Source organism: Hippopotamus amphibius, chromosome 15 (assembly GCF_030028045.1).
Source record: "Hippopotamus amphibius kiboko isolate mHipAmp2 chromosome 15, mHipAmp2.hap2, whole genome shotgun sequence".
Lineage (NCBI taxonomy): Eukaryota > Metazoa > Chordata > Mammalia > Artiodactyla > Hippopotamidae > Hippopotamus > Hippopotamus amphibius.
Window position 1 is genome coordinate 4,938,098 of NC_080200.1, and position 26,915 is coordinate 4,965,012.

Genomic DNA, 26,915 nt, shown 5'->3' on the forward strand with positions numbered 1-26,915 from the left:
GGGGGAAAACATATGAGCCCATTTTACAGGTGAGCCAATTGAGGCTCAGAATGGGCAAGCGTCTTGCTCAACACCAGAGGGTGAGTTAGTGGCATAGCCCGGTCTGTCTGACTCTGAAATCTCTGCCTCCTCCCCACCCCCAGATTAGAAGTCCCTTCAGGGTCCATCTCCATCCAATAGGAAGGAACCCACATGTAACCTTCCCATAGGACAATGAAAAACGCAGAAACATGGCAGCAAAACAATTTATTGAGGGTGAGGTGGGGAGGTGGGGGGGTCGGGAAGCAGCCTCTCTTGTCCACATGCTCCAGGGCTTCTTTTTCCCCCAGCAGCACCCCTGGAAAGCCAAGGTTGGCAGGAGCTGAGGGGAGTGAATTCAGGGAAGAAATGGGGGCTCACGGGATCCAGAGACAAGGTGGGGTCAGAGGGCGGGTGGGGCTTGTGGGGTCAAAGGTAAGGCAAGTTCAGAGATGAAGGGAGAGGCTCAGAAGGAGGGGCAAAATAAACCAGGGCTTAGAGGTATGCAGGTGCAGTGGGGCTTGTAGGGAGGTCAAGGGTGAAGAGGTCAGGGGTGAAGAAGGGATCATGGAGTTAAAGGTGGGGCTTGTGGGGTCAGACTGAAGCAGGGCTCATGGAGGTGTCCAAGGTGGGAGAGCTCAAAAGGGGTCGGAGATGAAGTGGGGCTCAAGGGTCAGGGGAACAGGTGCAAGGTTATAGGGTCAGAGGTGGGTCAGGCTGGGAGGTGAAGGGGGGTTCTTGGGGGTCAAAGGTCAGCATCCTAGCAGGGGGCGGAGGTGAAGTGATGGAGGCCGCCCTAGGCCACCTCCTCCTCGGCCTCCTCCTCGAACTCGCCCTCCTCCGCCGTGGCGTCCTGGTACTGCTGGTACTCGGACACCAGGTCGTTCATGTTGCTCTCGGCCTCGGTGAACTCCATCTCGTCCATGCCCTCGCCCGTGTACCAGTGCAGGAAGGCCTTGCGCCGGAACATGGCCGTGAACTGCTCCGAGATGCGCTTGAACAGCTCCTGGATGGCCGTGCTGTTGCCGATGAAGGTGGCGGCCATCTTCAGGCCGCGGGGCGGGATGTCGCACACGGCCGTCTTCACGTTGTTGGGGATCCACTCCACGAAGTAGCTGCTGTTCTTGCTCTGCACGCTCAGCATCTGCTCGTCCACCTCCTTCATGGACATGCGGCCCCGGAACACGGCGGCCACGGTCAAGTAGCGGCCGTGGCGCGGGTCGCAGGCGGCCATCATGTTCTTGGCGTCGAACATCTGCTGGGTGAGCTCGGGGACTGTCAGCGCCCGGTACTGCTGGCTGCCCCGGCTGGTCAGCGGCGCGAAGCCGGGCATGAAGAAGTGCAGGCGCGGGAAGGGCACCATGTTCACCGCCAGCTTGCGCAGGTCGGCGTTGAGCTGGCCTGGGAAGCGCAGGCAGGTGGTGACCCCGCTCATGGTGGCCGACACCAGGTGGTTGAGATCCCCGTAGGTGGGGGTGGTCAGTTTCAGGGTGCGGAAGCAGATGTCGTACAGCGCCTCGTTGTCGATGCAGTAGGTCTCGTCCGTGTTCTCCACCAGCTGGTGTACCGACAGGGTGGCGTTGTAGGGCTCCACCACCGTGTCCGACACCTTGGGTGAGGGCACCACGCTGAAGGTGTTCATGATGCGGTCCGGGAACTCCTCGCGGATCTTGCTGATGAGGAGGGTCCCCATCCCGGACCCTGTGCCCCCGCCCAGCGAGTGGGTCAGCTGGAAGCCCTGCAGGCAGTCGCAGCTCTCCGCCTCCTTCCGGACCACGTCCAGGACGGCGTCCACCAGCTCGGCGCCCTCCGTGTAGTGGCCCTTGGCCCAGTTGTTGCCGGCTCCGGACTGGCCTGAAGAGGGAAGGGGAGGGGACACCCAGGATGACATGGGGAGAGCCCACCCTCCACCCCACCCCCAGCCATCCTAGTAGTTGAATAATAATAACAAAATAATAATAGTAATAATAATTGATTAATTGTTCTCTTGGCTTCCATCCTTGCTGCCCTTCGTCCAGCAGCCAGAAGGATCCTGACAAAACCTAAATCATGTCCCATCTTAGTTCAAAATCACCCCAGTTCTTCCATCTTCCAGTAAAAGCCTAAGTCCTTCCATTGGCCCACAAGGCCCTGAATGACCTGCCCTGTCCCTTCCTTCCTGCCTACCCCCTGCCAGCTCCAGATACACAGGCCTCCTTGCTGTCCCTCCAACACACCAGGCACAGTCCTGCCTCAGGGCCCTTGTGTATGCTATTCCATCCGCCTGGAATGCTGTTCCCTCAGATACCCATATGGCTCTGTCTTTCCCCTCCTTTAGGACCTCATTACCCTCAATGAGGCTCTGCCTGACCACTCTGTACAACTGCAAACCCTACCCATTTCTTTTCTTTTCTTTTCTTTTCTTTTCTTTTCTTTTCTTTTCTTTTCTTTTCTTTTCTTTTCTTTCTTTTCTTTTAAATAGCTACAATTTATTGAGTTTGCTGTATACCTGACACTTACCTAAGCCTTATAATTTATTATCTTATTTAATGCTCACAATAATTGTATTAGGTACAATTAATGTGTCACGCTATATATGATGAAACTACAACCCTCCCCATTTCTAATTGCTCTTCCATGCTTGATTTTTCTCCATAGCACTGATAAACCTGTTTTTTAAATTAATCACACTCATCGTCTGTAATTTCACAAGGGATTACAAGGGAAACTAGACGACAAGGATTAGGATTAGAATATCGGCTGGTATTTTTGTGAACAGGTAACATTTCTTCTTGCTCCCTCCTCTGCTTCCATCCTGGTCTGGCCCCCTCATCACCCATCTGGATCAAAACAGTTGCTTCTGCCCTGGTCCCCGCAGCTGCAGCCCACAGCCTCCCCAGTCTGTTCTCTTTGCAGCAGCCAGAGGGCACCCGTGAGCACCTGACACAGGTCCTGTCCCTCCTCTGCCCACAGCCCTCCAGGGCTCCCCCATCCCTGAGATAAAAGCCCAAGTCCTCCTGCAGCCCACAAGGCCCTGCCTGACCTACCCTGTCCCCTCCCTGACCTCCCCTCCTCCCTTTCTCCCCCTCACTCACTCTACTCCAGCCACATGGGCCTCCTCACTGTTCCTCCAACACACCAGGTCTGAACCTGCCCCAGGGCCTTTGTGTGTGCTGTTCCCTCTGCCTGGAATGCTCTCCCCCCAGGTACTTGCATGACTGACTCTTCCTTCAGGTCTCTGTTCTATGTCACCTCCTCTGAGAAAATAGGATTTGAACTGGGTGGTCTGGAACCTGAGCCCACACTTTTAGCACCGTCGCCTCTGCCTCACCTCCCATGGGCCACAGGATTTTTTGGCCCAACTGGAGCCACCCGTAGCCATTTCCTGAAGGCCTATTGTGTGCCATCCCCACACAGAATCATCATTATCTTGCTGAATCTTTGCACAGACCAGAGAGGGGAAGTCATTCATCCAAGGTCACACAGCTTGTCCTGTTAATCCCTAGACTCCAGACTAAACTACTGTGTACTAAGAGGCGAGGTGCTGGGGAGGCGGGGGAGCCTGGGGCCTGAGGTCCCAGGGGGTGTGCATTTAGCTTGACCTAGAGGTACCAGGAAAGGTTTCCTAGATGGTTGTTCTGAGTGTGCATGTCCCTTCAATCTGAGGGCTGCAAATGTGCCCATTGTCTCCGCATATGCTGTTCCTTCTGTCTTGCATACCTTTCCTCCTTTCATTGCCCTTTGGTCAGCCCAAGTCTTATTCATCTTTTAGGCTGCAGACATTAATAGTGATAATAATAATAATAAAAATGGCAACAAAACATGAAATGCTTATTTATTTTTTCCTCTGTGCTAGGCATTGTTCTAGGCTTTTTACACATGTGAGTGGCTTTAAGACTCACAATCCTGAAAAGCAAGTCTTTGTGTAATCCCTGTTTTAAAGATGAGGAGACAGGCACAGAGAGATTGAAGGACCTGTCCAAAATCATCCAGCTGTCTCAATCAGTGGCTTCTCTTCCCATTTATTTATCTTCCCAGCTCCCTCCACCAGGACGTCAGCTCCAGAAGGGCAGGGAGAGGGCATAGAGCTTTGTTTGTTTTGTTCTTGGCTATATTCCCAGGGGTTAAAGCAGGGCCTGGTATGCAGTAGGTACTTAATAAGTATTTGTCAATTGCATGAAGTGGCAGAGCTGGGATTTGAACACTGCAGTCTGGCTCAGGTCCATACTGTTAAATTAAAATGCCACCTCCTCCGGGAAGCCTTCCCTACCCTGCACCTTCCCCCATTGTATCAGATGCCTCCCCTGGATTCCCACAGTGGCCTGTGTATCTGCTTTCCCCACTGGGTTCTGGGTTCCTGAATCTAGATGCTAGGTGGAGAATTTTCACCAAGCATGTGGAAGTGAAAGAATTGGGGGAGGGGGGCTTCCCTGCCTGTGTCTCATGGCTGTGACTCACCAAACACAAAGTTGTCAGGACGAAAGATCTGGCCGAAGGGGCCTGAGCGGACAGAGTCCATGGTGCCCGGCTCAAGGTCCACCAGCACGGCTCTGGGGACATAATTTCCTCCTGCAGCGAAGCAGATGGAGAACAGCTTGGTCAGCGCCAGGAACCAGCATCCTGTCCCCTCCCAGGCCCTCCCCGCCTGCGCTTTGGCAGGTGCCCCCTGCCCCTTACCTGTGGCCTCATTGTAGTACACATTGATTCTCTCCAGCTGCAGGTCACTGTCGCCATGGTATGTGCCAGTGGGATCGATGCCGTGCTCATCACTGATCACCTCCCAAAACTGGAGGGGGGTGGGCGGTGGTAAGGACCAAGAGAAGGGGAGCCAGGGGCCAGGTCTGCCCCCATCTCCATCTTCTGGGCTCAGGACCCCCAATCACCTCCCTAGCTGCCACCTGTCCCCCCGCAAGGTGAATGGGGGACCTGGAGGCATGGGGGAGGGGGGCGAGGATGAGGCAGCAAGAAGGGAGCGGTGGGGGCGGGGTGGAGCAGATTCACTGCCCCAGCCTAGCGGGCTGGTGTCAGCGCTCCCTGGCTGCTGCCGCGGGGAGGGGCGGGGTCTCTTTGTGCGTGTGGAGGGGACAGTGGGCCAGCTGTGAAGCCAGCTGTGGCAAGCGGACAGAAGACTGGACCCCACCCCTATCGGCTCTTTGTTCCCAGCTTGGCTCTGCCCCCTGCGCCCCTCCCCCATCGTCCCTGGGGTGCTGGCCTCCTGGGGGACCCCGTCCCTCAAAAGGCCCGTGATGGCGCTCTTGCGGAGCTCAGGGGACCACGTTTCGCATCTCTCGGCCGCCTCCCCGGGTCCGGTCCCCCGCGCACCTTGGCTCCGATCTGGTTGCCGCACTGGCCGGCCTGCAGGTGCACGATCTCCCGCATGGCGGTGGCGCGGATGGTGGACGCGGCGGCGCTGGTGCTGATGCTGGGAACTGCGGCGGCTGGGCGGTAGGTGGACGCGGCGGGAGCGGCGGCGAAGCACGGTCCCTGCGCCCCCGGGGCGCCTCTATATGAGCGGGCGGGGCTCGCGTCACGGCCGGTCACCGGCCTGCTCCGCCCCCTGGTCCCGCCCCGGGACGCAGGGTGCGGGGATGGACTGATCCCCCTCCCTTGCAGCCTGGAGACCTCGGGCGGGGGGCAGGGGCTGGGGCACACCGGGGCCCCGTGCGCCCCCACCTTGGGCCGTGAGGGTGAGGCCCCTCAGGTGCGATCAGTACCAAGTCCTTCCATCCCATCCCTCCCGCCCCCAGCCAGGCCTGGCAACCCGGGGTTCGCAGGGATTGGGCGGGGGGAGGGGGAAGAGTGCCCGGTAAACAAGCAGCTGGGAGATTCTGCCTCTCCCCGCTCCCTCCCCGAACGTCCCTGCCTCAGTTTCTCCGTCCCAAGCCTCCCTCCCCATCCCATTTAGTTCTCCTTTAGCCAGAACCCTCGCATTAACCGGGACGGCTCCTAGTGGGGCCGCGCTGGCCGCTCCGGAGTAGCGGACAGTTTGGGGAGGTGGGGGCGATCGATTCCTGCAGGCCTTGTCTTGAAGCTGCGTAGTAAGTAAAACCACATTTTCCTTCCATGTTCGACTGCGGATGCTTGTGGAAGCTGATGGAGGTTTTGGGGGGACTATGCCGTCAAACTGGACACCTCTATTGGGCTTTGGGTCTGTCCTAGGTGGGGTCACCCTCAGCCTTGCCTGAGTCGAACATCAGAGATTAATACTTATAGCTGGATTACATATTGCAGGCATAGAGGGCCCCTGGGGGGCTGCCTTGCTTCCCCTAGATCAGCTCCTCCTCTGGTTCCATTGTTATAATTTGTTCCAATTCATCGCTCTGCCTTTGCATTTCTTATTAGTATGTGACCTTGCACAGGTCACTTTGCCTCTCTCTGGTTGAATTTCCTGCAAGATGGGGCCGTCAAGAATACCTGCCCTCTAGGCAGTTGGGAGGGTCCAAGAGATGGCCCAGTTAACAACGAGATGGCCCCAGTTTCCCCTCACAGAGTAAACAATAAATTGCAGCTATTAGTATCACAATTATTATTGTCATGCTGGGCAAGACTTTCTGTGCTGCCCCACAAGGAAGGCCAGACTTCTTGGGGCCACCTTCTGCTGGCAGCCTCCAGCTCTGCCACCCCAGCCTGCCACCTCCTCCTCCTCTTTGGCCTCTGGCTACTGCGGGCTGGGGGTGGGGTTAGCCAGGTCGACTGAAGAGCTGGGACCTAATGTTCTCGCCAGTGGCTTCCAATTTTGTGGTTCTCAACAGGGAGTGATTCTGCCCTGCAGGGACACTTCGCAATGTCTCGAGACATTTTTGGTTGTTATTCCTGGATGGTGCGTAGCCGTGCACGAGCGTGAGCGAACGCGCTACTGTCCTCTAGTGAGTGGATGTTGCTAAATATTCTAAGGTGCCCAGGACAGTTTCCCCCTCCCCCCAAAGAATTATCTGGTCCAAATGTCCATAGTGCTCAAGGTTGAGGAACCCTGTGTTAATTATTTGAGAAAAAACCAACAAAAACAAAACCGAGTTAGATCTTTAGCCTCACACTAGACGGCAGAATAAATTCCTGCTGGATCAGAGAGTACAAACAAGGGTGACCCCCTCCGGTTCCCCCAGCATCTGTGAATTACCTCCTGCCTTCATTTGTTACTGAAATATGTGCAGCATCCCCGGACCTCAGTAGGTCAGATGATTATGGAGCACAGTCTCTGGGGAGTCAGTAGAATCCCCTAACCCAGGAGTTCTCAGCTGGGGGTGATTCCCTACCCCCCCACCCAGGGGAAACTTGACAAGGTCTGTAGTCATTTTTGATCCTTACGACTTGGGGTTGTTATTGACATCCAGTGGGTGGAGCCTAGGGCGGCTGCTCCGTGTCAGGACGGCCCCCGCAGCAAAGAATGATCTGGCCCCAATGGCAACAGCCAAGGTCGAGAAACCTGACTGAGACTTCTGAGGTTATCAAATGTTATAGCGGATCCCTGAGACATGGTTCCAGAATTGAAATAGGAGGTCCATCAAGCCATGTTAATATCTATTAAAAGTTCATAAACCCTGTGTTGGTGTGTCATTATTTAACATATCAAGAATCATCAAAACATAGAAGTGGAAGTGGACGGGCTGGGAGGGGCTGGTTTGGGGTTCAGTCCCAGAAAAATGGGGCTTCCTGTGTCACCCCACCAGGGCGGGGCTGATGTGGGGTCAGGGCTGAGCTCCAGGTGAGCTTCCTGGGAAGGGATAGCCCCCTGGAGAGCACAGTCCTTGGAGAGTAGGGGGTGCCCTCTTTCTCTGCATCGGGGAATCCCTTAGGTTTCCTGAGGGCCCTCAGGGGAGGAATACAGAGAGGGGAAATGGGGAGGAAAGTGGTGAGCAGGGGATGGGTGGTCTTCTAGCACCTGGAGTTTCTGGGACTTGGCATTGCCTGGGACTTGGCATTGCCTGTGACGTAGAAAGCCTGCAGGGGAGTGGGGAGGGGTTGGGGTGGGCTGATGTCACCTACACCCTATGGCCGCTCCCTCTCCAGTCTGGCCTCTCCTGGGCTCCCTTCATGGGGGATGAGGAGTACCAGGTGTACCCAACAGCTCCCGCGCAAGCAGACCCTCCCTGGTACCCTGGTGTCCAACTGTATCCCTTACCACCCAGAAAGCCATCAAAACTCCCTGCAAGAATCTGAAGATGGCATCATAGGGGTGGTGCCAATGGTCCAAGACCCGGATGTAACCAGTGAACAGAGCCAGGGACAAGAAAAGGAGCTGGATGGTGGGCCGTAAGAGCCAGATTTTCCGTCCCCAGGAACTGGCCTGTACATAGAGCTGGAAGGTGGGTGGGCAGAGCCTTGAAACCCCAGGAGCGGGTATCCAGAGGGACTCCACCCACCACACGGTTGTGTTTTTGCGCCCACCTGCCTGTCTGAGCCTGTCAGTTTGGTATAGAAATGGATTTCAGCCTCTAAAGAGGGCAGGGGCTGTGGTTCCCGAAATCATCATTGTAAGAGAACGTCACGCTATTAACGACATACTAATGTTGGGAGACTTGTTAGATGGTGAATGATTTCCCAAGAGGCAGGTGAGACCCTCCAGGTAGGCTTATACTGAGACCTGGCACTGCCACTTTCCGCCAGGGTCAGATTGAAGCTGGTTGGCCTCATCAGGGAACCCTCAAAAAGCAGAGTTTGGGCTCTTGATTTTGAAATGGAAAACAGAAAAAAAAAAAAAATCCCATCTTTAGACATCAGGTGAAATTTACTTCCTTGAGATGAGCAGGAAGAACGGGACAGTGGCTGTTATGTATTTCAGGGAGAAATCAACCATGGGCACTTGAGGAACACTTAGCAGTGGGGGAAAATTCCCCGAGACCCAGAGCATGCTGTTCACAAAATTGACCACTCGGTCCATAAAGTCGGGGCAAGGCGTGCCTCCTAGTTGTGTGTGATCTGTCTGTGCACCTCTAGGCATTGTTGGCATGCATCCAGCTCCCAAACCACTCCCACTCCCCCGTGAAGGAGGGAGTCTGTTTTGCCTGTAATTAATGATAACAGTGACCTTTAGGCCAGATCCTGTTCTAAACGCTTTGAGTGTATCAGCTCATTTAGGTGTTAACTCATGAAACCACAACCTAGGAGGCAAGTGCTATTTTCACACCCATTTTACAGATGAGGAAACAGAGGCCCAAGGAGGTTGAGTGTCTCACCCGATGTTACACACAGTTGAAGCTGGGAATAGAGCATGTGCATTCCAGCTTCAAAGCCCTGCACTTTTCTCACTAAGGAAGCTGTAGTTACTTTGTAACTTGGTCTTAAAAAAAAAATGGGGGAGGGGGTGGTGGTGGTGCTGGTAGTCGAATGGGCTGTCTTTCGGGAAGAAAATGTTGCTGGTGTGGAGGCAGCCATGTGACTATCACATGCACTGTGGCCAGGACTTCTGTGTTGTTGTGTCTGTCCACCATGGTGCCTGGGTGCTCTGGGCCAGCTCCGATGTGTGCGATCCGCTTCTGCCACCCGAGTCTATGCCCATGAGTCATCAGCTCCTTCCCAGAGGCTCCCCCTACCCCATCCCCTGCCCCGCTCCTCCTGCCACTTTATTACCCAAACCTTAGATCTACACCTCAGCTGGGTCTGATTTCCCTTCCCCCTGCCCTTGGTGGAGCCCAGCCCTGGGCATGGACACAGCCTGGCACGGGCCCTCTGCAGCTGCAGGGAGGGGGAGACAGAGGGTTCTGGAAGTTGCTGTTCTGGGACAGGGATGCTGAATGAATCTTAAGAGGAGATAGGCCCTCCCTGTTCTTGCCCTTCTGACTCCAAGGGAACACACAAGCTCTACGGAATCTGTGCCTGGCACTGCTGGCACCAAACATGGGGTGGAGGCGGGTTGGGGGGGACAATGGAGCATTTTCTGGCCATGCTGGGTGTGCGACCCACCTCCCGCCGACACTCACCACCAGATACACCATGGAGTACATCCCGATGGAGGCGTCCTCCGCATAGAAGGATTTCCTGGGGGATGGGCAGGGGGAGGGTGGACATCCGCTGGGGCTGGGGTGGTGTGGGGACGCTTCCTGGGTTCTTCTCCCTGCCCACCCACTTGCCTGGCATTGAAGGACATCTTCGGGGTGCCCTGTGCAGGTGTAGTTGGTGATGTATCCGCTTTCGCAGTTGAAGGAGGCTGGGTCGGGCAGGCACGTAGCCAGGAAGTGGGGCCGCAGGTGACCTGTGGTCATCTTGGAGATGCTGGTCAGGGAGCAGCTGGCCAGACCCCCAACAAGGAAGGCGCCCAGCTGCTTGTAGGTCATGGCCATGTAAGTGCTGCTCATGAAGGCTGGCGAGCTCAGCTGCAGGCCCCTGACACGAATGAACTCTCCCAGGCTGATCTGTGGGGCCACGTCGGAGGGCTGAGGGGTCACTGTGGAGGGCAGGGGGACCAACAAGAGAGGAAAACCCCCAGCTCTTTGTCTCGGGCTCGTATAGAAAGGAGATCGTTGTTTCCCACTAAACCAGGCAAAAGGGTGGGGCTTCTCATTCCATCACAGAAACACAAATGGGTGACTTATCCCACCCTCGTGCCTGAAACGGGCAAGACTTCCCAAGCCAAAGGATAAGGCTTCCCATATCACTAAGAGAAGGTGGTCCCATTTCTGAAAGGGGCGGGACTTCCTGTTATACCAGGAAAAGAGGTGGGGCATCTCCCTAGTTTATGTCAGACATAGGTAGGATGTCCAGTCCCATATCTGAAAGGGGTGGGGCTTCCTGTTATACCAGGAAAAAGGGATAGACTACCTCCCAGATTCCTGAAGATGGTGGAACTTCCCTTGTCACTGGGAGAAAGAGGCAGGATGATCCATGCTTGAAAGGGGGAGATTTCCCAGCTCTCCAGAAATGGGGCAGGACTGCTTCCTGCCTTCTGCATATAAGGGATGGGGTTTCCCTGTCCACTGGAGGGAAGGGGCCGAACATATTTCATACCTAAGGCAGAGAGGTGGGTGTTTCCTTTATACTATGTCAAAAGGTGGGGGGGGGGGGATCTTACCTTTTCCTCAGGGAAAGGATTTATGCCATCAAGCAGTGAGATTTCCCATTTCAGTAGAAAAAGAGGTGGTACTTCCCCCTGCCTTAGATGTATAATGGGTGGGGCTTCCCACTTTGCCAGAAAAAGGGGTGAACTTGCCCATGGTGTGTCACCATGGTCTGGGGTGAAAGTGGCCAAGCCTCTTGCTGTGAAGATGGAGATGAAGAAGCCCATCTTCATGAGTGCCGAGTCTTCGATGATGTAATGGGCCACCCGGGGGTTAGGGTTAGGGTTAGGGTGGTGTCATTGCAAAAGAAGCCCTGGATGTGGGGTACCAGCAAGCTGGTCTCACTCAGCACGATGGGGAGGCTGACTGTGGGGGGTGGAGATGACCCCACTCACAGACGGGTCACCTGAGGTTTACTGTCCTTAGGCCTTCTGGCCATCTGTCCTTCTGGCATCTCCACAGCCTGGACATGGGGACATGGGCAGGGAGGATGGTCTGGCCAGGAGGCTAGAGGAGAGCCCCAGGGACCCATTCACAGGTGGGGTCCTGTGAGTGAGGAGGATAAGGGGTTAGGATAATGAGGGGTTAAGGGTGGGAGGGCTCACTCTTTCTGTATGTGTGTGTGGAGAGGGGAGAGAGAGAGAGATTACGCATTGTTTCCATGGATGTGTGGGTCGTGTGTGCATGTGTGTGCGTGTGTGTGGGGGGGGAGGGGTTGTGTCTGGGATCTGTGTATGTGTGCATGTCTATATCCATGACTTTGTGGCTGACTGAGCCAGGAGGGGAGATACTGGTGGCAAAATTGTGTGTGAACAGTATCTGGAGCCTCACACCTGACCCCGCCATCCTGAAGTCAGACAGACCATGGGGCCTGTCTCCAGCAGCTGCCAGGCAGTGGAGCCAGGCATCTGGAACCCAGCCTCCCACAGTCTCCAGCTCCCTCTCTGGGCTGGGAGGGCAAAGCTAGCATCCCAGACTGGCCTTCCCTCCCCAGCCAGGGGGGCTTTGGTCACTAGCTCTGCCCACCTGGGGAATATGCCAGCCGCACATCTAGACTCCAGGCAAGCTCAGGCCACACAGATACCCACACACACAGAGTCTGACACACACAATTATACAGTACAACCACACAGTCTGACCCAGACTCAGATGTACACACACAGACATTTGATGCAACATTATACCTGCAATACACATAGGCCCCAATAGAACCTCCCACATCTTGGCTACACAAATACCATTGGATCCACCCCCAACCCAGATGCATAGTCAAGGGCTCCCATAGATCAAGTGCATGCATTGGAGTCACCCACAATGAACACACCGCTCCCCCAAGCCAACACAACACGCAACACAACTCACAACATGCAACCCAGAGACCCAAAGGGACGCGCACGTACACATGCGCACACACGTACGTGAGCGTACACACAGAATCATACATTCACATGGATATAAGAGCAACACAGACCAGCCCCAGACATGCAGACACTCAGGGCCTGGCACACATCATACACACTGTCAAACATACACAGAGATTACACAACACAAACATACCTCCCCCACTGCAGACACACAGACAGACCCAGACACACAACTTGAAGAGGCATACAGAAAATAAAATCATATGAAAGACTTAAAAAAAAAAAAAGGAAAAGGAAAAGATGCACAGGCAGAAGCTGACCCCAGAACCCAGAGCCAGACAGGTAGACACACTAGTCACACTAGTGGAACGTCCCCATCTTCTCCCTTCACATGGACACACACTGACCCAGATGTCCCAGAAAGGGTTGATGCACACACGGATGTGAAGACACACAGCCCAAGTACACACACCAGGGCAGGCAGCCAGCCCCCAGCCTAGCGGTCCTCAGATAAAGACAGGAAGACGGACCCCTCCACGGTCCCCTGGGTGTCCGCATGGTGGGGCTCAAGGATGGTGAGGAGGGGGCTCACCCAGCAACAGACAGAACAAGTCCAAAGCCGCCAACAATTTGGCGGTCCAGGAGGGTGGCAGTGGATGGGACAGGGGTGTCCTGCGTGGGTCCCCCGGCCACAGGCACTGGTACCGGACCACCAGCTCGGGCAACGCCAAGACCGTATGTGGTAAGCTTATCGACTGTGGAGGGGCGAAGGGGTGGGCACGCCCACCCGGACTGGGATTAGAGCTGGAGAGAAGGGCCCTGGAGAGGCTGGCCTGAAGGGTGAGGACCAAGGTGGGGGGGGGGTGTCCCATTGTAGGGCAGTAACTAGATGGCCAAGGGGGCGGGGCTTTCCCCAGGGATGGCCCAGGGGCCAGGGAAACGGAGGCCTTTCTGACTCCGTTAGCTAGGAGCCGCCATCCCACACAGGGACTTGACTGATTTGGGGTAAGGTCTTGAAAGTGTGGGTGGCGTATGGAAGAAGGTAGAGAGGAACAAAATGGGCGGGGCCTAAATGTCCAGACGAAATGCTCAGAGACCCGCAGGCTCTGGAGTCCTCAGGGAAGTCAGACTAGGGATGGGGATGGACTGGGAAGGGGGCAGAGAGTTCTGGAAAAGTGTAACCCAGGACAGGGAGAGGATTTCAGATAGGAGACAGTAGAAGGGCGGAACCTGGGGAGAGGGTGGTGCAGGTGGAAGGAAAGTATTATAGAAAAGGGGGTGGGGCAGGACAGTGGGCAAAGCCTGGGAGGTTGATGTCTGAGAAGTGGGCGGGGCCTAGGGAGAATGACGGGAAAGTGGGCGGGACTAGGGGGATGGGCAGGGCTTGGGACAATGATGGCTAGGAAGTGGGCGGGGCCCAGGGAGAATGACGGGAAAGTGTGCTAGACTGGGGGGGTGGGCAAGGCATGGGAAGCTGATAGCTGGGAAGTGGGCGGGGCCTGGGAGAATGAAAGGGAAGTGGGACGGGCCTGTGGAGAAGGACCAGGAAGTGGGGGCGGTGGGGGGGGACGGGCTGGGGAGTGGTCTGGGCTTGGGAGATTAGGGTCAGCTCTGGGAGGGGCTAACCCACTTTTTTCAGGGTCCCTCGGGTCAAAGTCATATCGGGGTTGACGAGAGTCCTCCTGGCCCAGCCGTCTCCATGCTGGGCAGTGCAGATCTTGGGCGATTCCCTGGTGGTCATTTTCCGGCTTAGGGCCAGACTGGGCAGGCGGGACCCTTCCATCCCCAACAACAGTTGCCCTGTCCGGCCCCGCCCCGCCGGGAGCCCTCTCCGCTCCTCATTGGTCGGGGGCAGACCAATGGGAATTCGCCTCCGGGTTGACCGGGTCTTCCTCAGTACCCGGAGCAGCACCCTCCCCGCGGGGACCCGGGATGGCACTGAGTTGGGACGGATGAGGGTCTTCCGTCCCACTCCTGCTTCCCACGCTCTGTTCCCGCGTCCAAGGCCCTGTCTGATCCCGCTCCGGCTGCCCGTGTCCCCCCTCCCCCGTTGCCACGCACCTTCCTTCGGGCTTTGCAGTTGATGCCGAAGCACCTTTCTTTCTCTTCTGCCTAGACGGCCCCCTCCCACCCACCCACCCATTACATGCAGCCCTGGACTGGGGCGCCCGGTCCACCAGGGGTCGCCCGCGGCCTACACTGGGTGCCACTACCAAGGAAAGGGACCCACAGGTTCCTTAGGGGAGGGAGGGGTAGGCCCCCAGAAGGAGGGCCTGGGTCCCCTCTGTTGGGGGATGGATGTTGGGTGGCTCGAAGGGTGCAGCCTGGATCTCCACTGGGGACGCGACCTGTGTTTCTTGTACTTTGTGTCTTTGCCAGTCTCTCCAGGTCAGCCTGCGTCAGCGTGTGACTTGAGTGCCTTTGGTGGCCTCTGGGTATCCAATATTGTGTGTCTCTGAATGTATGTCCCAGAGGCTTTGAGACTCTTTCAGGCCCTGTGTTAGTGCATATGTGTGACCATGGGCACGGATGTGTCCTTTTGTGTGCTCGTGGCTAGCTTGGGCAGCGGATCTTGTGTAACTGTGATTGCATCTCTGGGCATGTCTTAGTGTGTGACTGTGTGTGTACATGCCTGTACGGTGTATCTTCACCACTGTTTTGGGATGCTTGTGATTGTGGGTCTGTGACTGTGTGTCCTACTCTTGGTGTATATGCTCCGAATATGTGTCTGTGGCTAGCTTTGGTGGCTACTCTTGTGTATCTGTGATTATGGGTCTCAGTGTGTGTGTGTGAGACTGTGAGTGTGTGTATGTCTGTGTGGTGTGTTTGTGTGTCTGTCTCGGTTTGTGTGATTGTGTACTGCCAGAATGGGGATGTCTATTTTACACTGGTGTCTGTCTGGTGACTGCCTGTCTGGGCAGTTGGAGAGTCCCTTTCAGGTGGTAGCCCTGCTGGGGCTTCCTTCCTGGGGCAGGTTGGCCAGCTTCCCAGCACAATGAGCTGGTTTTTCACAGATGGGGCCCCTCTGAGGGGTACCCAGGGCCGGCTCTGGTCTGCCCGGGTCTTCCCCATCTCTGTGTCCTTCCACTGTCATTAGCAGGGAAACACCATTTCCTGCCTTTGATGTCACCAGTGTTAAATTTTCCCTTCCTCCAAACAGCTCAGGGCCCTGGTTTCTTTCTCTCTCTGTTTCTTTTTTTTTTTTTCTGTTTAAAAAAGGTTTTTTTTGGTGTGTGTGTGGTCAGTTTTTTTTTCTTTGTGTGCTCACACCTGACCACGATTCTGTACTTACCACACACACAAAAACCAAAACAAAACAAACATGGAAAATGCAAGTGGGCAGAAGCTTATCCAGTGAAAGGTCCACGATCTCTTTTTCAGATCATTTTCCTGAATCCCCCTAGCTTTTTATATACCTTCTAGATATGTGCTATGCAAATGTATCTTTGCTCTGAAACCAAATCCGCATTCTTTGTTTTCTTAGCCCTTAGAGATCTCTATCGAGCCCCGAAGAGATGACTCAACCTGCTCCACGGCTTGATCACTGAACTCATTCTATGATTGATCATCTGACCATTTCTCTTTCAGTGTCCTTTTTGGCTATTTCCATTCTGAATATTTCTTGCCTATCTTTTCGCCCAGGTGTCTGCCCTCGTTTCTGGACCCTGGTGCTTCGTCCACAAGATCGAACCCCTGCCTACAGTCACACGGAGGCACCAGACTGTCAGCTCCACTGGCAGCAAAGATGACTAGTCCTGAAGAGCACCTACTGTCTGCCAGGTGCTGTTCTGGCTCCCAATTCTGAACAGTAATCCTAGGAGGTGGTCCCTGTGTTAGCTACACTTCTTGAATAGGAACCTCAAGGCAGAGAGGTGAAGGCATTTGTTCAAGATTGTCCAACTAGCAAGAGGTAGAGCTGGGATCTGAAGTCAAGTGGTTTGGATCTTGTACTACTGTTGTTCCTCAACCAGAAACACACCGGTGCATGCATGGACGCCCCCCTTTCCTGATCCTTAAACACACATCATGTTGGAAACACGCGATTCTGGAGTAGCTGGTGAGGCACTCCAACCTCGCAAGGCCTGATTATGCCATCATGCCTTGTCACGTTTACACAGTATCACAGGCGCACGGATGTGCCAGGCCTGTGTTTTCCTGGCCTATCCAAGGCCTGAGGAGACTCAGATCCAGCTTTTCCAGAGACCTGACTAACTTGGAGAACACATTTCCCCTCTCTGTATCAATTTCCTCCTTCAACACGTGAATATGCCCTCGGCTCGAGACCAACCTTATTCAGTTGTTTTTTTTTTTTTAATCTTTATTGGAGTATGATTGATTTACACTATTGTGTCAGTTTCTGCTGTACGTCAAAATGAAAGAGCCACATGTACACATATATCCCCATATCCCTTCCCTCTTGAGCCTCCCTCCCAACCTCCCTATCCCACCCCTTTCAGTCTTCACAAAACATCACAAAGCATCAAGCTGGTCTCCCTGTGCTCTGTATTAGCTTCTCACTAGCCTGTATCAGCTTCCCTGTGCTCTGTATTAGCGTCCCACTAGCTTTCCTTCTCGTTTTTCTTCTTTTCTTGGTTCATAGGCCCCCACTGGGTCCTGTGCCCTCTCACTGTGCACTTACCCGGCAATCGCTAAGGGTCTCTTTCAGGTTTTGCCTTTGCCCTGGGGGACACAGAGAATTCAGGCCAGTGGAAAGTTGACACTGGGGCAGGCCACATACAGGATGGGGGCAGTCAGGAACCCAGAGAGAAGGAGGTGAGTTTTGCTAGGAAAAATCAAGGCATACTTCCTGGAGGAGGTGCCTGTTTGCTGGCCATCAAAGGGGGAAGAAGGATGCTCCCCCTCCAACTGCTTCCTGCCCAGTCCCTCCCTTGAGCCCTGTGATGGTGACAGTGAGAGTTCAGGCTCTTCCTCTAGAGGTGACGAAAACCAGGGCCCACGCTTACCTTGGAGAGACAGCTGAGCACAGAGTTGCGACTGTACTAAACAGTGGGGTGCTAGGCAGCAGATGCTGAGAGCTCCTTAGTGGGCGGGGCTGCCTATCTCAGATGTCCCGACCACAACAATACGTCATGGTGCTCCCTGGCTGTGGCCTGAGCCTTCCCCAGGCTGCCAGGCTTTGTTTCCCCGCTCTGGTGGGGGTGAACAGAACTCTGCTAAGCCCCTTGGTGTGGAGAGCGTTCGGAACAGTCACTTTCAGTCCTTGGCTCGATGACTTCAACTTTTGAAGTCTTAGTTTTTTTGCATTCACATATTGGAATTGTAGAAAAGAGTCAGGGCTCCAGCTCACCTGGAATGAGCATTTGCCACATGCCTGGCACTGCTCACAGCTATGCTTTGAGACCTGCAGTTATTCCCTTTTAGCAGATGTGAAAAGTGAGGCCCATAGAGGTGAAGCAGCTTGCCCAAAATCACACAGCAAGACATTTGAGGCCTGAAATTCAAGACTCCAGAGCAGAGGCAGCAAATTTTCCTCTGAAAGGGACAAAGACAGTAAATATTTGGGGCTTTGTGGGCCAGACCATCTCTGTTGTAACTACTCCACTCTGCCGTAAGATTGCAAAAACTGCCACAGACAATATGGAAACAGACAAATGAGCATGGCTGTGTGCCAATACAATTTTATTTGTGGACACTGAAATTTGAATTTCACATGATTTGCACATGCTAGGAAAGTCTTCTTTTGAATTTCCCCAGCTGCTTCACAATGAAAACAATTAAACAAAGCGTTCAGCATCAGAGTGCAGTTTGTCCACCACTAGAGCCCATGCTCGTAACTGTTATGCTATACCTCAGTCATTCATTCATTCATTAAATCAATCCACCAATGTGACCGAGGCCTGCAATTTTCTAGGTACTGGATGTAGCATGGAAACAAGGCAGGTGAAGATGTTCCTCTTTGGGAGATTAACGATTTCATGGGAGAAACCACCATGAACAAGTAAACAAACGAACAAGAATATCTCACGTGGTAGAAACTGCTAGTAAGGAAATTTCACGGGGTGATGTAACCATGGCCGAGAGAAAGACACTTTCATTTGGGTTGTCCGAGATGGGGACTGGGAGTCCTCTGAATTCCTCTTTTCGTCGGCTCAGGCAACCCTCCTCTGTGACATTGCTGTGGGGTAGGGCTTAATCACAAACAAACTGGCCTATGGTCTGTGAGCTTCTTGACAGAGCAATGGTATCTGGGGAGGGCTTTTTGGCCTTGGTATCTTTAGATCTATCTTCCTGGTTGGTCAGGTTCCTCAGAGAAAGGATCCCACCATCCCCATCTTTCAGGTCCTGGCTGGTGAGTGGGGGTCAAGGGTCAAGGTGGGAAAGTTTCAACTCCTGCATTCAAGTTCACACATTTGTTTAACACATGCCTTTAGCGTGACTCTTCCACCATCAGCTGCGTTCCTCCCACCAGAGACGCTGCCATTTCCGCTGTCTGGAGGAAAAAAAAAAAACACAAAAAACCCAAAACGGCTGCGTTTCCACCCTGATGGGGAGCAGAGCTGGTATCTCTTTTGGGAATTTACTTTCAACCAACGCTTCTATTTTAGCTGCCACCCACCACACTGTCTCTCAGAGCTGGCAGAAGTTCATCAATAACTGAGGCTTGAGACACGGTGGTGATCGTGGCATTTGGCTAGGGAAATTATATTTGGCATTCCACTCCGATGGCTGACAACTTTTGGTTTAGGTTTTAAAACAGTCGCTTCACTATCACTGTAGTAGGGTTTTGGAAGAGAGTGAAAGTAGGGGCTGGAGCTTAATTCATCCTCCTTACTCAGGACAGCTGGCCGCAGATCTGGGGAAAGAACCTTCCAGGAAGCGGGGGGGGGGACGGACAGCAGGTGTGAAGGAACAACCTTGGTACCATGCAGTGGGTTCTCCAGCTTGGGCAAGTGTCAGAATCTCCTGGACAGCTCCTTCAGACACTGATCGAGGGGCTTTCGCTCCCAGAATGTCAGTAGGTCTCAGTTGAGGTGCTAGAATTTGCAGAGCTAGCAAGTTCCCAGGTGACGCTTGTTTGGGCATCAACCTTCGCGTCAACACGAGCCAGTATCGTTATTGTTGTCACCTCTTAATTCCCCCGAGAGGCCTAATACAAAGTTCAATATAGGGCCGGCATCCGATCCTTGTTCAGTGAACCAACCCCCTAGCCCCGCTTCTTGGGCCGCTGATAGACGGCTGACATCTATTGCCCGGTCCACCCTCCCATTTTCTACATGGGGAAAGGGAGTCCTGGAGAGGGTTAGGGAGTTGGCAGGCTGATCTGGGCAGAGCAGGGCTCCTATGGGGGCCCAGGGCTTTTCTAGGGCTGACCATCTCTCAATCCAGGGTTCCTTCCTCTTTTGGGGCCGAGTTTTGACCCGCTTCTCTGCTCCTCCTCCCGCCCCCGCCGACGCCACGGGAGAGCGAACGGGAAATTTGAGTTTCCTCCGCCTCACTCAAGGCTGTCCCTTTCCTACAAGGGGAATTTCTCCACCTGGACTCTCCAGCCTTCTGCTTGTGGGGTCCAGGGGGCCCCTGACGGGAAGCGTCTGGGTGGGTGGGTGGGGGCAGGCCAGGGAAGGTCCAGGGGTCCCGGGGAAAGAGAGGGAGGGTAGGGGGAGGGCTGAGCAGTGCACTCAGGGTTTCACAGGGGGGACTTATGCGCCACAGGAGAAGGGGGCTGAGGCCTGGCTGTCTTCTGACCCCTCTGAAGAAGTGTGGGGTTTAGGGGAGCCCTCGGGGAGCCCCAGTGCTGGGGGGCTAGGGAGAGATAAGATACTGGGGAACGAGGCAGAGAGAGGCGCAGAGATAGATAACCAGGGAGACACGAGAGAGAGAATTAGGGAGAAAGGATTTGGTGGGCAGAGCTCGGAGGGCGAGAGAAAGAGAAGGAGAGAGACGGAGACAGAGAGAGGGAGAGATCCAGGGAAGAGAAAGTTAGGGAAAATTCGGACAGAAGGTGGAGGGGGCGGAGCGGGCGGGAACCAACCCAGCGGGCGTATCGCTGGGATCTCCACCTGCCACTCCCCGGAAAGCGGGGCTTCCGGATTGGGTATAAAGCGCGATGCAGCGGACCGTAGCCGCAGCCGCCCGCAGCCGGCCATGCTCTCCAGCACCCACGCCGCCCCGGACCCCGAGGCCCAGCGGCCGCCCGCGCCCTCAGGCCGCTCCTGCCGCCCGCTGCCCTGGGCCCTGAACGTCGCGCTGCTGCTTCTCTCCACCGCCGCCTGCACCGCCTGCCTGGTGCGCGCCTGGGCCGCGCCCGGGGCCCCGGCCTCTCCGGTCCCTGGCTCCGTGCCCAGCCCGAGACTCCCTGAGGACCTGGAGCTGACGCCTGGCGCCCGCGCCCGCCTCCCCAACTCTCCGCAGGTGAGATTCGGCCAGATCTGGATCCCGCGAGAGACCCCTACCCAGCTCCGGGACCCCTTCTTCATCCGCCCCACCCCCGGAGGTCCTTTATGCATCCCAGGCAGTGGGTGGAGGGCCCTCCATCGGCTCTCTTGGACCTCTGAGGGCACCCTTCTTTATCCGGGACTTCGGGGGGCACCCTTCTCATCCCGCACTCCCTGTGAGACCCCCATCTGCATCCCGGGCCCCAGAGGGTGACCCTTTCTCCATCGCGGACCCCGAGGGATACTTTATCTCGAACCACTGAGGGGGGCCCCCTTTTTTTCCTACCTCTTGGAGAATCTCGGTTTTCTCCCGGATCCTTGGGGTACCCACCTTTCCCTCTCAAGACTCCCCAGTGCCAAGCCCCCTAGCGGGACTCTCCTCCTTGCCCTCCTGAGTCCTCGGAACTCAGTCCTTGAAGACAGCAGGGCTGGGATAGCGTGTGTATGTGCGCGCGTGCGAGCGCTCTTTCGGAACGGGAAGGGACGCGATCATAGGCTCAAGGACTGTGCAGACCCCACTTTCCAAGGGGCTGCGGGTGCAGGAGGTGGGTCCTCAATCCACTTTCCTCTTGTCCTCTCTCGGCAGGGCGTGTTCGCGCAGCTGGTGGTGCCCGACGGTGGTGAGTGACTCCCCGAGCCAGGTGGGAGGGTACATAACGTGGGAGAGCCCCGGGAGAGGGAGGCCTCCTCTCTGACCCGATCTGACCGTCTCCCCCTCCCTTCTCTGAAAAGTATCCCCTCCCCTCTTAGAACCTCGTCTGTCCCTCTCTGGGTCTCCTCTTCCTCTGACACCCATCTGTGTCCACTTCAGAGCTGGGGCTGGATCCCGCAAATCTCAGCTGGGTCGTCTCTCCCACTGGGCTCCGGAAGATCCGGATCCCTCCTCCCCAGCCGTGTCTCCCTTCCTCTCTTCTGGAAACCCTCTTTCCCATTCACTTCCCCTCCGCCTTCTCCAGACCCTCCTCCTTCTGCCTCTTTTTGAGACTCTTCTCTCAGCCCCCTCCCTCTGCCTCTCCCCCTTCCGTACTCCCCTCCTCATCCTCCCTCCGAAGACCCTCCCCCCTCTCTCCCCCTTCTGGGGACTCTTCTTCCCACCCCTTTCCCTCCCTCTTCCGGACACTCCTGCCACCTCCTTCCCCTCTCTCTTAAGGAGCCCTTCTCCCCACCCTGTCCTCTCCTTGGAGTTCCCTCCTCCTGCACCCTCCACCCGCTCCTCTCTCCCTTATCTTTCCTTTAGGACTTTTCTTCCTTCCTGATAACCTCCCCTCCCTTCCCGCACCCTCCCCCTTCTCCATCCCCCCTTCCCCCTCCCTCTCGGAGTCCCTCCCTCCATTCTATCCTATCTTCTGCCCCCATCCCCCTCTCCTCTCTGTCCAAGCCCCTTCCATCCCTAGGAGCCCCCTTTCCTTCTCCTTCATCCTCGTATTAGCATTACATTTCCTCCTCCACCTGGTCCGGGGAAGTCTCTCCCCCTCCTCCGCCACACCTTCTGAGTCTCCACCACTTCCTTCCTATCCCTCTTCCTGAGAGTCTTCCGCCTTCCTCGGAATCCTTTCCTCCCTTCGATCCCTCCATTCCCCTCCCCAAGCCCCACCTCCCTCTGGGACCCTCTTCCCTCTAAGATTCCTCTTATCTTTCTCATACACCCCTCCCCACTTTTACCTCTTGTCCTCTCTCCCTCAGAGCCCCCCACCCCCTCCCCCGGGCTGCGCCCCCCCGCCCCTCAGCGAAGCTCCCATGCTAAGCGTACCCCGCCTTCCTCCCACAGTGCAGCTGACTGAAGGGCCCGTGCAGTGGTACAGCGAGCCGGGGATGGCAGGTGTGACCCTGGCGCCTGGCGTGAGCTACGACAAGCACACACACGAGCTGGTGGTGGCGGAGGCCGGCGTCTACTATGTTTTCTTGCACTTGGCACTGAAGCGCGTGATGCCCAGAAACAGCAACAGCTCGGGCTTGGTCTCCGCGAACCTGCACCTGCACCCTTCCCAAGCTGGGGCCGCCACCTTGGCCCTGACCTTGGACCTGTCATCCTCACACTCGGGGAACTCAGTGGCTGGTTTCCGGAACGGTCTGCTGCACCTGGATGCCCGACAGCGCCTGAGCCTCCACCTGCACTCCGAGGTTCGGGATCCTCGCGCCTGGAAGCTCTCCGCAGAGGCCACGGTCTTGGGTCTCTTCCGCGTGGCCACCCCAGTTCCCACTGGACAGCCCTTGCCACAGCTCACGTGACCCCAGGCCTAGGTGCCACCCCCTGGACCGAGACTGAATCTTCCCTTCCTTTATCCGGGCCCCTGGTAATGGGGCCCCGCTACTCTACCTCACTGGGCTGGGCAGGGGTCCCTGCTGCTGACCGCGTCTTCCAGGATTCTCCGGGTCCCTCTGTCACTTGGTATTTATTCTGAGCCTGGGCTCAGACAGTGTGCATTATATTAATCCATTTCACTTATATTTATTGAGCTTCTGCCCCGTGCCAGGCACTGTGCAGGGCTAGAGAAACATCAGCAAATAAAAAAGACTCCCCAGTTCTTATTTATGTTAATATGTGAGAAATAGAGACTCATTCCCAGTGCCGCCACTCCCCCTCCTCCACCCCCAAGGTTCTCATGGGGCTAGCTTGTGCGTGTCCAAGTGACTATGCTGTGTGAGCTTTTTTTCATTCATGCAAATTTTACCAGGCACTGTTGTAGGTGTTGGGGACACAGCCATAAACAAGACAAGTCAAAACCCGCAGCTTTTGCCAAGCGGATGGTCTAGTACCCTGGCTTGACACTGTGACTGTGTGTGACCTCGTGTAATGGGGGCATCCGGGAGGGTGTGAGGCTGGATACTGAAATATTTATATATGTTATCATGTCTATGTATTGAGCATTTACTCTATGCCAGACCATGTGAGTTACCTTGAGGTTTATGTAACTACCCTGTGCCTTAGGGATTTCATTATTCCTATGTTACTATTACCTATGCTCTTGAAATATTTTACCTCTACTGTATCTGGTGGTGGAAGTACTGTATATTGCCATTTGGTGGGACATCCCTTGCCAATTCTGTGTTCAGTGTCACCACACTAGTAACTTAACACACTATTGACTGGGGGATTTTTTTGCAGAAACTAACGCCTGTGGCGTTAATACGTTTCCAGTTAATAATGTGCTAAAATCTGCCATGGTGTGAGCATTTACACTATGGGAAGTGGCAAATGTTACAAGTCAGGGCTAGATTTCTTGTTTGTGGATTGTCTAAAAGTGCTGGTGAAAAGGATATTCATCATGTAGTTTACACTCAAGTGTGTCTTGTCTGTAACTGTTACATTGTGAATGACACAGGAGAAAATCAAGGAAGTCTTTCTCTAGTGTTTTCAAACCATTATCTGATTTAGCAGAGAAGTTGCTCACATCATCAGAAAGCAAGTGAAGTGTGAACACGCATCTTTATTGTTTTGTTCCATCTTGGTCTCTAAGGGAAAATATCAGCCTCCATTCACTTGTTTCTCACTTGCAAGTGTAGATTGGCTCTGGCTACAAGGTGGAAAAAAATCAAGGAAGGTATTCTGTGAGAATCCATTTTGACTGTGTGGAATTTGCAAGGCAGAGTATCTTATATCTTACTGTTGGAGGTTGTGTGCTATACATTTATACAGGTAAAACCAGTAATAAACACGGGTATTCATTTATTTTCTTCCTGAGAGCTGGTTGTTAAACATTTACTAATATACCACTGTCCTGGCTAGTTCTCCCAAACCCCTAATTTCCCCACCGTGCAGATCTTCTGCCCACTTGTCCACATAAAGCAGCTGGATCTTGGCACCTGGGGCTGGGGTGGACAGGGAGGTCTCCGCAGAGCCGGTGACCTCGATGGGGACTTTGGAGGGCTGGGGGTGAGGCAGAAGTGGGAGAGCTTTGCCTGTGCTGACCAGATGGGAGGGTGTGTGATGGGCAGCGAAGATGGAGATGTGGAGGTGAATGTCATTGCCTGACCCATCTCTACCCCTTCTCAAAGAGTTTGTTCCCCACAGCCCTTCTGAGAAAGCAGAACTGACATTGAGCTGACCTCCATGAATACGGCCATACCAGTCATTAAATGATCAGACTAGCTCTATGCTAATTCACAAATACCTGTTACTCTCCTGCGCCTTTGCTGGATGCTTCCTCCATCCCTGGGATGGCCCTGGTGACCCTGCATCCAAAGCGTTAACACCGAGGGCACCCCTGGGATCGGTGGGGGAAGGGTGTGGTCCAGGGGCCAGCTTCAAATCTTGGTTATTGTCTGGCTACACTGGTTGTTTCCAATTTTGATGACCATCCCTGGCACCAAGTGGTGCCAATTCTCTGGTGCAGCTAATTGGGTCAGGGTGGATACATGACTCAAGTGGGGCCAATTAGATCTCCTTGACAGGAATGTGGGTGGGCCTGGCATCTTGACTTTATTCGTCAGGAATTGGAAGCTGTATGGAAAGGCCCATGGGCAGAGAGAGAGAGATGGGAGGAGGAAGATGGGCGGAGATGCACAGATGAGACCACAGAGCCCTAGAGAGACAGAGGAACCACCTAGGCTTCCCATTTGCCTCTTCCTGTGACATAGGATACTCTATGCATTAGTTTCCTAGGGCTGCCCTCACAAAGTGTCACAAAATGGAGGGCTTAAAACAACACACTTTTATTGTCTCCCAGTCCTGGAGGCCAGAAGTCCAAAATTAAGGTCTCAGAGACTTCCTAGGTGGTGCAGTGGTTAAGAATCCACCTGCTTGGTTCGAGCCCTGGTCCGGGAAGATCCCACATGCCGTGGAGCAACTAAGCCCATGTGCCACAACTATTGAGCCTGTGCTCTAGAGCCTGTGAGCCACAACTACTGAGCCTGCATGCCACAACTACTGAAGCCTGTGCACCTAGAGCCTGTACTCCACAACAAGAGAAGCCACCGCAATGAGAAGCCTGCATACCACAATGAAGAGTAGCCCCCACTCGCTGCAGCTAGAGGAAGCCCGTGTGCAGCAATGAAGACCCAACACAGCCAGTAAATAAAATAAATAAATAAATGATACATTAAAAAAAAAAGATCTCAGTAGGGCCCTGTTCCTTCCAAAGGCCCTAGGGAAGAATCCTTCCTTGCTTCTTACAGCTTCTGGGGGTTGCTTGCCATCCTTGGGGTTCCTTGCCTTGCAGCTGGGCTACTCCCAGGAAGGACATGAATTCTGGGGGGGGATACTGTTCAACCCAGTACATGTAGCATCTACCCTTGGGGAGGGGGGAATGAGAAACTTGAGTGTCCTCCCAGGAATTTCCTTCTGGGGTGGGTTCTGTTCTGTGCTGCTATTAGGGGAACCACTGACTGAGGTCACCCTCCCTGGCCAGGCACCCTAGTAACCACTGTGTGAGTTATCTTACAACAGGTGGTCCTGGTAAGAAATGAGGAACTAACAAGCTACCACCAATAGGAAGACTTGGGGAAGGGTCAAAAGGAGAGAGGAAATGCCAGTCTACATGTCCTAACAACCTCCCAGGATTCCTCTTGCCAGAATCCATCTTGGCTGAGTGATGCATGCACCACCAAGAAGGACCCTGAGTCACAATGATTGGCCAGAGACAACTCGGAAACTAACCCCATCACCGTAAAACCTGAGACTGTGAGCCACGTGGCAGAGCAGTTCTCCTGGGTTCCCTTAACCTCCTGCTCTCCACCTGGGCACCCCTTTTCCCAATAAAGTCTCTTGCTTTGTCAGCAAGTGTGTCTCCTCGGACAATTCATTTCTGAGTGTTAGACAAGAACCCACTCTTGGGCTCTGGAAGGGGTCCACCTTCCTGCAACAGTATAAAGAAATATATATTTGGTCTTTGTAAGACAGTGGTCCCCAAGGATGCAGTCCCTCAAGGCTATCAGTGTCTTTGCTAGTGACTTTGGAATCCCAGAGGCTGTCATACTTCCTGTGCTAAGTTGGGGACAAGTCTGAGACCTGTAAACATTGCCCCTCCCACCACAGCAGTCCAGCAGGATGTGTCTCCAATGATGGAGGCAGAGTGGAGAAGCCCAAAGGATGTGCGTTGGGAGCAGTGTGGTGAGGAAGGAGTGGGGATGGGTCTGCAGAGCATGCTTTCTTTAAGAAAAAAAAATGTGTTAAGGACACTTAACATGAGATCTACCCCCTCAACAAAATTTTAAGTGAACAACACAGTGCC

General features: G+C 54.5%; 2 protein-coding genes across 2 annotated transcripts; one reads left to right on the top strand and one right to left on the bottom strand.

Moving 5' to 3' along the window:
- Window positions 1-231: 231 nt before the first annotated feature.
- TUBB4A (tubulin beta 4A class IVa) lies at window positions 232-5,430 on the bottom strand. The gene is made up of 4 exons (XM_057709367.1): window positions 5,320-5,430; window positions 4,675-4,783; window positions 4,456-4,566; window positions 232-1,872 (listed from the first exon to the last, which is right to left on the bottom strand). The coding sequence occupies exons 1-4, from the start codon at window positions 5,374-5,376 to the stop codon at window positions 815-817; spliced, it is 1,335 nt and encodes a 444-aa protein (XP_057565350.1). The 5' UTR covers window positions 5,377-5,430; the 3' UTR covers window positions 232-814.
- Window positions 5,431-20,455: 15,025 nt separating this feature from the next.
- TNFSF9 (TNF superfamily member 9) lies at window positions 20,456-23,181 on the top strand. Its single transcript, XM_057710500.1, has 3 exons — window positions 20,456-20,722; window positions 21,332-21,365; window positions 22,514-23,181. Exons 1-3 carry the CDS (start codon window positions 20,456-20,458, stop codon window positions 22,972-22,974), a joined length of 762 nt encoding a protein of 253 aa, XP_057566483.1. The 3' UTR covers window positions 22,975-23,181.
- Window positions 23,182-26,915: the final 3,734 nt, after the last annotated feature.

Coding starts and splice junctions, on each gene's coding strand:
- TUBB4A (XM_057709367.1), bottom strand. CDS start 5,376: ATGCGGGAGATCGTGCACCTGCAGGCCGGCCAGTGCGGCAACCAGATC. Junction 4,784..5,319: donor GCAACCAGATCGGAGCCAAG/GTGCGCGGGGGA, acceptor ACCCCCCTCCAG/TTTTGGGAGGTGATCAGTGA. Junction 1,873..4,455: donor TCCTGACAACTTTGTGTTTG/GTGAGTCACAGC, acceptor TTCCCTCTTCAG/GCCAGTCCGGAGCCGGCAAC.
- TNFSF9 (XM_057710500.1), top strand. CDS start 20,456: ATGCTCTCCAGCACCCACGCCGCCCCGGACCCCGAGGCCCAGCGGCCG. Junction 20,723..21,331: donor GCCTCCCCAACTCTCCGCAG/GTGAGATTCGGC, acceptor CTCTCTCGGCAG/GGCGTGTTCGCGCAGCTGGT. Junction 21,366..22,513: donor GCTGGTGGTGCCCGACGGTG/GTGAGTGACTCC, acceptor TTCCTCCCACAG/TGCAGCTGACTGAAGGGCCC.